This window comes from Epinephelus fuscoguttatus, linkage group LG12 (genome assembly GCF_011397635.1).
Source record: "Epinephelus fuscoguttatus linkage group LG12, E.fuscoguttatus.final_Chr_v1".
Classification (NCBI taxonomy): domain Eukaryota; kingdom Metazoa; phylum Chordata; class Actinopteri; order Perciformes; family Serranidae; genus Epinephelus; species Epinephelus fuscoguttatus.
Window position 1 is genome coordinate 12,421,570 of NC_064763.1, and position 12,106 is coordinate 12,433,675.

General features: G+C 38.9%; 1 protein-coding gene across 1 annotated transcript in view; it reads right to left on the reverse strand.

Moving 5' to 3' along the window:
- The window catches only part of slc37a2 (solute carrier family 37 member 2), a 29,493-nt gene extending 19,631 nt beyond the window's left edge, over positions 1-9,862 (reverse strand). Inside the window, exons 1-5 of the mRNA XM_049591698.1 lie at positions 9,275-9,862; positions 6,043-6,124; positions 4,736-4,826; positions 2,843-2,921; positions 2,608-2,743 (exon numbers count right to left, since the gene is read on the reverse strand). Coding sequence (XP_049447655.1) covers positions 2,608-2,743; positions 2,843-2,921; positions 4,736-4,826; positions 6,043-6,124; positions 9,275-9,333 — 447 coding nt within the window. The 5' untranslated portion in view covers positions 9,334-9,862. The remainder of the gene's footprint in view (positions 1-2,607; positions 2,744-2,842; positions 2,922-4,735; positions 4,827-6,042; positions 6,125-9,274) is intronic.
- Positions 9,863-12,106: the final 2,244 nt, after the last annotated feature.

Genomic DNA, 12,106 nt, shown 5'->3' on the forward strand with positions numbered 1-12,106 from the left:
GATCATGCAGGGTGTGTGTGGGGTTATTATTGGCCAAAGGGACTTCTGAAAAAGACTGAAGTGAAACACATCTCTTCTGACAAGTGCCTTCACATGCACTGAGGCAATGAGGAACCAACGCACATTTACTACAGAGTTCAGCGACTAATGAAACCTGGCTGTGTGAGTGTGTTGGTGTAGATGAACGAGTCAGCAATAACATCTTATCTTTGTGCTTCCCTCTTTCTCTCCTAATGTGATTTTGTAGTTCTGCCTCGGAAACTGGACGAGAGGTTGGTTAGAGCTGCTCAAAGCTTTATGATTCTGTAAAAGGTTTGAAGGTACATTTCAAACTTTAACAAAGACGGGAGGGCAGAAGGATGCACACAAACTAACAGTGTTTAAAGGACTAGTTTTAGTTCAGCAGGTTTTTGGGGAAATATTTGCTCTCTTTCAGAAGGATCCATGCACAAACAGAAACAGAAAAACAACAATTTTAAAACAGCTTTAAGGGAAATTATGTGCTGTAGTTAATTTGTGACAAACTTTAGCTTATCCAGTCAGGCAGAACTTCTGTGCAGCATCTCCAGCTATGGTGTGGCTTACCAGATATGGTCAGTGAGCACAGCTGTTGGTCTCTGCTGAGGCATGATAGTACAAAAACTGTGAAGCTGTACATGCTGCCCAGCTACCAAGTAACTTCCCCTGAAACCACAAACTGTTGTTTTTACGTTTCTGTTTGTGTGCGGCTCAAACAAACAAGATAAAAGTAAGTTTTAGAGGTGTTGGACAGAGCCAGGCTGGCTGTTTCCCCTGCTTCTAGTCTTTATGCTAAGCTAGATGTGCCAAAACCAGTACATGTACCGAATTAAACTCCAAAAGAAAGCAACAAATAATCAACAACCTTTAGTTTCTTCTGATGATCACTGAGTTAGAGCTGCCCTTTGAGAGTCAATTCAAATCATCAGTCGGAGACCCCTCAGTCAACTGTTTCAAGTTAAGCAGTCTTTTGGTTTTTTTGCAGTGTGTTTCTGGAGATGTTTTGGTCCCCAGATTTTGTTGCAGAGTGAGTGTTCTTGGCATAGATGCTGCTCTTTGATACTGACAGCTGTGAACGTGATACAGCGGCACAGAGGAAGAGAAACTTTGCACCATAAGGCTGCGAGGAAACATTATCGTCTCTGTTCTGCTTAGAAGTGGGGAATTTACAGCTCACAGATATTTAATATGACACTGTCTCTGGCTTTTCTTTGATATCTGGTGTGGGCAAAAAAATGTTGTTGCACATTACCGAACCATCGTTAGTGCCGTTAGCTTGTTTACTATATTAAATGAATGCCACTGTCACACTAAATGTCCAGCTGGGCCCTGTTCAAAATTTAAACCTTTATATGTAAAAAAAACCCACCCAAAAGCGAAACTGATTCTTCTTTCTTTTTTTTGTTCCGCTTATGTCCATGCACAGCAATCAGATTCACGATCACAGCAACCCTAATGCACATTGCACGACCGAAGAGGAGCAGGGAAAGAAAACAATCTTATTTTACCTCCCCCTCTCTCAAAACACTAATAATTGGAAGAAATAGATGATCTGTCAGTTACAGTTAAAAACCAATACTTACAGTAGCTTCAGAAAGAAAATAAATAAACAGAGAAGAATCATCAGCTATACACAATGCCCCCTCCAATAAGGGAACAGCTTTTACACGACAGCTTCATATAGTCTAATAATTCTTTCCTTATTCTGAGTTGGGTACAGCCCTAAATTGAGTTTTGTTTACACTATCAATGTTTTTAAACCCAGTGATATGAACAGGTCTGCAGAGAAATATAAAAATGTGCATTTCTTAATCTATAACTCTTTACTTACACATGTGAATAATTCATATGTGTCTATGAACAAACCGCCATAAAACTTGATCTGTGGTAGAGCACTTGACACTCTTAATGAAAGTCTCAACAGAAATTATGTATTTCCGTGAGAAAACAGTGTTGCCCGAAACTTTTCGTTCAGGACGTCACGGACAACGTCATATTTTGTTGTGCAATGTGGTGCAAAGTGTGACGTCACTGTGGAGATACTTCTTTTATACCTACACCAACTCCAACCTGCATTTGGAGTTTTTGTCCACAGAGGCAGCCGTCTGTCATCAGCAGTGGTCAGCCGAATTGCCTTCACCAGGCTGACTGACAGCAGACATTCACTGAACCACTGTCAACTCCAGGTGGCAGTGTTCTTGTAATGCATTTAATATTCAACAAGATGGTGAGACAAGTGATGTTTTTTGTTATCTACTTAAAGCAGAAAACACACATTTGCTTCATGTGATTCAAACATGTCATCAGACTTGTCTTGTGACAAGTCACAAGTCTTGTGATTGGTTCGCTCGCTCCACGTACAAGTGTCTTTCATCAAATGGAGTGTAAGCCTTTAGGTGCTTGTCCTGCAATGTTACTGCTTTCATTCACAACACAGTTGTACCAGAATTTTTTCTGAAATGTTACCAGGTCATGAGGTTGAAAATTGGTCGTATAGATTTCCCTGAATATTGATCCCTGCTCCCATTCACACAGGACCCTATACTATCTGCATGTGTAAAAGGGGCCCTAGTGATAGTGTGTCTTTACCTGGATGAAGGCATAGTACCCTAATGAGTGGATGCCCCAGTAGTAACCGAGGCCAAAAAGACATGTGAACAATCCGCTTGTCAGCATCCCAAAACTCAGGTAGTACCGAAGAGGCAGGCGCTCGCCAAATATCCCACTGTGAACACAAGACATGATTATGACTCAACATGACACACACATACACACATTCAGAGACAAAACATAGCCAAATCTGCAGGCAACAGAACATACAAACCTGAAAAACATGCCGATGGCGTAGGCAACCAGGAAGGAGTTATCCAAGACCCCAAACAGAGTCTGGTAGTTGTCCTGGTCTGGAGAGACGACAGATTAATCAGTTAGCTTCCTCTATGTCATCGTTTAGAATTATGGATGTTTTTCTTTAAATAATTATAGACAAAGTACATGACATTATGCATCACAAAATATAAATGAACCCCCCACCCTAAACTCATCATCACCACATACACAATTGGCCTAGTTGTCAACAAAAATACACTCCATCATATGCAAAACAAGGAAGTACATAACAAATACATATTTTTGTCAATGCACAGACAAACATACAAATCCCACAGAGTGTAGCCCATGTCAGGCACGCCAGTATTTGCCCCAGCAGTTTATAGGACATCGTTTGCTGCCACCTCAACAGCTCATCCTCGAACTGAGGGCACCCTCAGATTCAGAAGAATCTGTCTGCCTATCATAACATTAGTTTTGCCCAGACTTGCAATGTGTTTGTCTCTTCCCATTAACACTAATCCATCACTTAAATCTAGAATTACGCCTTGCTGTTTTATGCCTCTGTGAGCCAGTCAAGTTGCAGTTCCAGTTTCTATCCATGTCGGTAAAAACATGGATGCTTCACACACAGTGTCAACCTGGCAGCTCAGAAGAGCTATACAATCAGCTAAGTTTCAAGATTAGAGTCACCAATTCAGTATCTGACCAAATGTCTCCCCTTCTGTTCCTGAGATATGACTCTAAACAATGACCAGAAAAGTGTTTTTGCAAAACATTATGATGTCACAGTGAAGTTGACCTTTGACCTTTTGGGTATAAAATGTCACCACTTCATTATTTTATCCTGTTAGACATTTGTGTGAAATTATGAGATAATTACCATATGTACCATACCAATTCTTGCATTATGGCCAAAAACATGTCTTGTGAGGTAAGAGTGACCTTTGACCATCAACCACCAAAGTCTAATCAGTTCATCCTTGACTCAAAAAGTGGATGTTTGTGTCAAAATTTAAAGAAATTCCCTCAGGGTGAGATATTGCGTTCAAAAAAATGAGATGGACGAGGTCACAGTGACCTTGACCTTCGACCACCAAAACAAATCAGTTCACTGCTGCATCCAAGTCAACGTTTGTGCCAAACTCCTTCATGGCATTCTTGAGATATCACGTTCGTAAGAATGGGATGGACAGATGACGCAGGGATGGACAAACAACCTGAAAACATTATGTCTTCAGCCACGGCAATCACCAGCATGGAGGCGTAACAAGTCATTTGGGGCTGAGCGAAATTTGTGTCTCTGAAATCTCACAGAGGTTATCATATATCCTGGCCCAAAATTCTTGAACAGAACCATAAAACATGAATTAGGTGACTGTTCTTGGACTTGCATCACCAGCAGTTTGGCGTGTCTCTTGGCTCAAGTGGAAAACAATCTGGAGTGAGTCCAGTAGAAGCGATGCCCAATCTTAAATTGAATGAGGCGTACCCTCACGGTCTTCGACACTGTTTTAACGTTCTTACAAATCCTATCCCACTCCTCATCAGAATTCTGCACGTTATATCAACTAGTAAGAGTTGTGCAGCATCAAGAGCCCTCGACAGCTTCCCACCCACCAACACAACCACTTGTGTTTGTTGAAATGCGTGACTGAGCCAGGGACTCACACTGCTAAATTAACCTTGTGATGATGGGAGAACAGAACCTGTACCTTAATATCCATATCGTGCCTACATGTTGAGGTTCACAACTTTTACTCTCAGCGACCAATACTAAGCACAGACAGTCTTTGACCTTTCAGCTGTAATGTGTTCATTTCTGTTTTGTCGACATTAAATGATCTGTAAGTGCCAGTGTTGTGTTTGTTGTGTGATATTTACTTACCAAAAGGTGCCCAGTCACACCACGTCTCATTATTGGTAATGTTTAAGTCTGCTGGTCGAATGACTGAGGAACAGTTTCTGTGCAGCTCACTCTGAGAATCAGACAGAAACACATGGAAGGAAAAAGGTGAAACCACTCGGCCTTAACTCTCAGCACCACAAATGTTTAGATATTAGTATTATTACACATCACTGTATCCTGTATGCTTGGGTCGGCTGGCTCTGTTTAAAGTAATAGTAGTAATGTCATTGAGTGTTTTGTGTTGTTTGTTTTAGAGCTGTATATTTTTATTCTGTATTTTTGTTCTATGCTGTCTGAACTGATGCTGCTGCCTGTCTGGGCCAGGTTTGTCTGGTTACATTAAAGGTTAAATAAATAAATTCTATCTATCTATCTATCTATCTATCGATCCATCCATCCATTGTTTTTGATCAAATTATCTAAAGCACTGGTTCCCAACTAGTGAGTCACGCTCCAAAAGTGTGTTGCAGGTCCATTCTGAATGGACCGCAAGTGACTTGCAAACACATTTAGTTTTTAAAAAACATTCTTTATTTTTAAGTACAGTGAATTTCCAGCACAGAGCTTCATTTTTAAGTGCTGTTTCCCACTGTAGAGTGAGTGACTAACGGACAGCTACTTCAGACAGTACGTTTACATGCAGCTTGAGAAATTCAAATTACTGGCTTAGTCCGACTGAAACCGGACTTTTAAATGCATGTAAACAGCTTAGTCTGACTAAAATTGGACTATCTGTAGCTCGACTTTTGTATCTTTATATGCTGTGGTGTGTGGCATTTACATATGCAACATACTTGTCCCTATACAAATAAACATTAAATAAAAGAAAGCAATTGTTTAGTTCTCTCACCTCTGTGGTTACTCTACCTTTACTTCAGGAATATGCGCTTTCAATCTTTTAATCAAACTGTGAGAGACGGAGAGCAATGGCTTGGGTGGGTGCTAAGATTTTCTCTAACTTTCTGTAGAAGATATTTAGATGTTTTTATATGTTCATTGTTCCCCTTTTTAATCCTGTTGTGTTGTTTAATGAGGAGAGGGGAAGACTTGAAGCTAAGATTCCCCATGTTGGGTGAAGAAATCAAACAAAGTATAGATATCAGACAGTTTAAAAACAGGTACAGAATAATTAGAGGGAATGTAAAGCACACTCAGTGTGATACTATTGTGATACTAACTCGTATGAAGGAGCTCCAGAGATCATAATTTACAGGCAGCATTTGACCCAAACTTGACAAGTGCCTGCAAAAACTGTGACAAAAAGAAATGGGGTTGTCCCTGGTTACCTTAACAATGCTGATAGGTTTCCGTGACAGATGGTAGGCTGTGTAGAAGAGGAAGGTGAGGAAAAGAATGAAACCGCGATACCTGCAACAGAGAGATAGAAAGATTTGGTAGTCAAATTCTTTCTGATAAGACAAGAGGCAGTTATAATGACGGTGTAACTAATTAAAATACTGGCCCTTAAGAATCTTCTTTATTTGTGTGTTGCAAAAACAGAACAACAAATAAAAAAGATTTTTGCTTGTCAATCTTTAAATGAATCACACCAACTCACCAACTTTGACATAAATAAAAATGACTGTAAGAAAACAAAAATGAGAAATCTTAATATGCTTAAAACCTCAACAAAACTTCTTATTGATGGAAATCAAATATCAGTCAAGTAAATATTATTTTTAATGCATATAAACTATTTAAAAACATCAAGTTTGGATATATGTGACACCAGTGGTGGAAAGTAACTAAGTACATTCACAAGTAACAAACTTCTGTCTGATTTTGAGATACTTCACTTGAGTACTGACATGTTATTATGACTTTATACTTCAGCTGAACTACATTTCAGAAGGAGAAGTACTTTTACTCCACCTCACTTCTCTTATGAACATTACAAACTCCACACAGACAGGATTTACTGCCGGGCTGTTTGTTTGCATTAGATTGCACAGGTGTACCTAACAGACAGGTTGGATGTGCAGTGAGTCCACACAGCGTCAGCCATGTTCAGATCTCTGTTGTGTTTTCATCATGTACACTACAAACCTGGCGTGGCACTGTGACAGACGAGTTTCAATTAACACGCACCGTTCATTACTCGGAAGCTTTTAAAGTATGTTGCTGTAACAGGCTGCTGTAAATACTGAGAAATGAATAACAAGTTGGTAAATGTGTCAGAGCGCAGGTACGACAGTAAGTCAGGTGCTCATGTTAAAGAAACAATAATAATCTTCACAGTCAGTTATTTGTAGGTTTCAGCGTCTCAAATGTGTGGATTTTATGTTTTTTTCCTGTCTTACATTATAGTAAATAAAAAAATATTTGGATACGGGACTGTTGCTCTCACGAAAAATGCTATTTGAAGACATTCCCCTTTGGCCTCTGGGAAAATATGACAACCATTTTTCAGTTCTAAACATTTACTGACACTGAAACTAGTTATTAGATGCAGTCCTGCTCAAAATGTCTCACAATTATGACCCTAAAATTTTGGCGTGGCCTAAATAAATAAAGTGACGAATTATCCTCACAGTGTAAAGTGATATTAGGAACAGAGATACTCGTAAAGTAGGGTGACCCTAGTCTTTTTCCAAATTCCTTAAATTCTTCCTAAGTCAATGACCGTTATTGTTTCGTTAAAGGTCAAATCTGTGTCAACAAGGCAGGTAGCCCAGAAATGACAACTTTCTGAATGGAGTTTGGTGTGGCTCCTGATTCTGTCTTATTGTTCTGACTTAATATGACATTGATACAAGATACAAAGTGATTATTTGGACTTAATTAGTCCTATTTTTTAATTTCTCATTAATTTATCTCTTCTTCCTGGTGGGAATGAACTTTCTCACTGAACTGTCGGGGGTCTTGATTGATGCAAAATCAGCAAAAAAGGTAATATAAAATCCCCTCACCGTGAAGTGATTTTAGAAACTGAGATGTTATTAAAATAGGGTGACAATAGTATTTTTCCAAGTTCCTTGAATTCTTCATTTGTCCACTACTGCATTGATTCGTTAAAGGTCAAATGTGTGTCACCAAGGCAGTTAGCTCAGAAATGCCTTTTTTTTTTAATGGAGTTCGGTGTAGCTCTTGATTCTCACATCAGAACCCAAATGTGCCTGGTGCACACATCCCAATGAAAACAGGCAGCGGTGATGAGTTTGTCACAGGTAGTAAGATATAGAAAGTAGGGGTCGACAGATAATCAGCCTGGCCAATTATTGGGGCCGATATTATGAGTTTTTAGGGTTATCAATATCAGTGATTTTTTTCCACTGATATGCCGATATACAGTTTTGTTTTCCTTAGTTGCGCTGTTTTGCCCCTGGCGTGCTTCTCACTGCCTGCACGTACCACTCTAGGCTCTTAAAAGCAAACTCAAGACCTACCTTTTTTAGCCTCGCTTTTAATTGAGCTCTTCTTTATTTTATTTTATTATTTTTTACTGTTTTTCATTTTCTTTTTTAAATTTTGTATTTATGATTATTGTGTATTTATTTAATAATTTTTATTAATCTGTTTTTATTTAGCTGGCATTTTCTTCAACTTTGTTACTCATTTATTTATTTTTAACTTATCTACTTAACCTCTTTATTGAAAGATCTAAAATTTCGTTCTTTATTCTGAGTTTTTATACTGCCTATGGTGTTTTCTTACTCATGATAGCGTTTCCTCAGTTACCGTTTTTATGAGTGCTGTTATAATAGCCTGCTACTGTTCAGTCCTTACCATTACAGTGCTTTGTCAGTGTTTTTTTTTTTTTTTATTCTCTGTCAACTGGGATTTTTACAGCAGACGTGTATTGGTTGTAAATATCGGCTATCGCTATCTCTGTTAATATGTATCGGCATTGGCTGTGAAAAAAACATATCAGTCGATCCCTAAAAGAAAGAAATTATTAGTTGCAGTCCTGCTCAGATTATCTTATAATTATGACCCTGTCTCATTATTCTGACTATAGTAAGTCATACTTAGAAGATACAGAATAATTATCTGGATGTAATTAGTCCTACTTTTTCTCATTTTTTTATTTAGGTCTTTTTTCTTCTGGTGGGATGTAACTTTCTTACTAAACTGCAAAACTGCCCATATCAGCAAAAATAAATAAATAATTAACAGTGTTAAGTCATATGAGATGCTTCACATTCCTTAAATTCTTCATTTGTCCAGGACTGTATTGATTCATTAAAGGTCAAATCTGTGTCGACAGGGCAGGAAGCCTTTGGTCTAACACTTGATTCTCACATCCGAGCCAAAATGTACCCTGTGCACACATCCCACTGAACACACGCAGTGGTAATGAGTGTGTAACAGGCAGTAAGATATAGAAAAAGAGGCCATTATAAAGTGAATCACCGGAATTAGTGAGCCCAGTACAGATCGAGTGTGTGTGTTTATTGATGAGGTTAAGACAATCATTGACAGCAGAGGAGATAACAGGAACACATGTAGAGCTGTGGTTGTGCTGAGGATGTTATTAAGTCTGGAGAACAATGGGAATGGACGACGATGGAAACTTACCAGCTATCTCTAGAGAAGGCGGTGATGAGCCGGATCCCGGGAGCCAGAGACGACTTCATGTTTCGATGAACACTGTGTCAAACTTTAACACTGAAACAGTCAGATCCCAGGCATGTCCCCGGAGTCTGCTGGAGTCACTGCTGGTCCTGGACTGTTTGAGGCGGAATAACTTCAGTTGTATAACGGGGTTGTAACCACAGAAAGCGTGTCAAAGAGTCGCTATCCCGGGACAAAACATTGGGTTTAGACTACCTCACGTTAAGACACAACGGAGCTTTTAAACCTGGTCAGATAAAGCCACCGGTTCACATCAGAAACCAGCTGCTAACTAAAATAATAAAGCAGCAGCGGAACAGCCCGGTGGGTGCAGATGGAGTCCGTTAACGTCCAGCAGGGCTCCATACTGAGCCGCTCACAGTTTATATCCTGCGGGTCCACAGAGCCAGCCTCCCCGGGACACCTCTTACACACAAACCGGTACAAACAGGCGGCCGGTATTATTAAAAACACAGATTATTATTAGCCGTGATTTGTTATTCCATTAGATTTTCCAGACGGAGCCTCCCGTCGGCCACGTGATCGCTTGCTCTGACGTCAAACAGGAAGCTGCTGAGGTGGAAGCGGCTGTTATTCAGAGAGGGCCGGTCGCAACATGATTAACTTGATGGTGTTTGATTAGAAAACATAATGCAAGTGTCTCAAATGAAATCTAAAATAAAATGAAATAAAATAAAAAACGATAAAATAAAATAGCATGAAATAACAAAATGACACAAAATAAAATTGCATAACATAAAATTAAACAAAATAAAATAACATAAAATTAAATAAGATAACAAGGAAATAACGTCAAATGAAATCAAATACAATAAATTAAATTAAAATAAAATATGATACAATAGAATGAAATAACAAAATAACAAAGAAATTATATTAAAAAAACAAAATAAAATAACATAAAATAAAATACAATACAATAAAATAATGAAATGACAAAAAATTCAATTAAATCAAATAACAAAATGAAATAACAAAATAAAATAAATAAAAATAAAATAAAATAAAAACGTGTCTCTCTCTCGAATTAAAACTATTCAACCTTTACTACTGACTTCTGTTCAAACTTAATTACAAACATACGCAGTTTTGATGTGTTATAATTCCAAGTTGGCACATCCATAGTGTCATTTTGATTAATAGCAAGTGAGTAATGATATCTACAGCTGCAATAACAGTACACAGTACAAAGTGAAAGTAATAACAGCGATATACACCGATCAGCCAAAACATTAAAACCACTGACAGGTGACATGAACAACATTGATCATCTTGTTACAGTGCAATATTACATTGGGAAACCTTGGGTCCTGGCATTCATGTGGATGCTACTTGACATGCTCCACCACCCAAACACCGTCGCAGACCAAGTACCCTCTTATGGCAATTGCACTTATGGATGGCAGTGCCCCCCCAGCAGGACAATGCACCATGCCACACCACAAAAACTGCTCAGGAATCAAGGTGTTGACCTGGCCTTCAAATACCCCAGATCACAATCTGATCAAACATCTGAGGGACAAGCTGGTACCCCAGAGGTACCCCCGATCCACAGTGTGTCCTCCTTGGACCTGAGGCATGAATACAGGATCTCTGGGGGGTGTCCTATAGTGTCTGGCACCAACGCCTTGGCTTCAGATCTTTTGGGTCCTGTGGGTTGTGAGGTGGGGTAACAGCACGTCCCACAGATGTTTGATCACATCGGGATCCAAGGAATTTGAAGGCCAGGTCAACGCCTTGAGCTCTTTGGCACGTTCCTCAGACCACTCCTGAGCAGTTTTTGTGGTGTGGCGTGGTGCATTGTCCTGCTGGGGGGCTACAGCTACTGGGGAGTGGTGCCGCCAATGGGGGTGGGGTGGGGGTGGCAACCACATGAATGTCAGAACGGTTTCCCAAAAGAACATTGCACTGTAACAAGATGATCAATGTTGTTCATGTCACCTGTCAGTGGTTTTAATGTTTTGTTCATTACTCACTTGCTATGAGTCAAAATGACACTGTGGATTTGCCAACTTGGAATTATAACGTGTTACAACTGTGTATGTCTGTAATTAAGTTTGAACACAAGTCAACAGTAAAGGTTGAATAGTTTTAATTAAGTTACAGATAACTATAATAAACATTCCCACAAGTCAGAAATTATCTGATGATATCAAGAATTAACTTTTTGACAAGTGAGAAATAAACTGTACATCTCTTTAATTAAAAATGCTGCTAGTCAAAATTACATTATGAATCAGTTGGCTTGGAATTCTCACTGGTCAAAAAGCAGTTGCTGATATCTACAGTTTCAATTACTGCTACTGATTAAATATTAAAAGGGTATATGGCTTCTGTTCCTATAAAGAATGAATTCAAGTGACATCTAATTAAAAAGATGAAAGAGTTAAAGAATGTTGACGTGACCTGTAGATTCTTTAAAATCCCTTACAACCAACAGCCAATCCTCAAAAAGCACATTCTCAGGTTTGTACTGATGATTTAACCATCATAGCTTTGTGGAGATTACACAGGCCTGCATATTTCTGCACAACAATATTTATAGTAGACAGCTGTTGAGGTTCATCTTGTTCAGCTCCGTTGTCCTTGTTTGAGCTGTATGTCCATTCTATGTATGTGCATGGAGAGCAGCACAAATCTGGAGTTGGATTCCATGCATGTGCACACACACTTGGCCAATAAAGCTGATTGTTGTTTCTTAATTATCAATAAATAAACTAAAAGTAAATTCCTGTGAGGTTTTATAAAATTTTAAATACATTTAACAATCCAGTC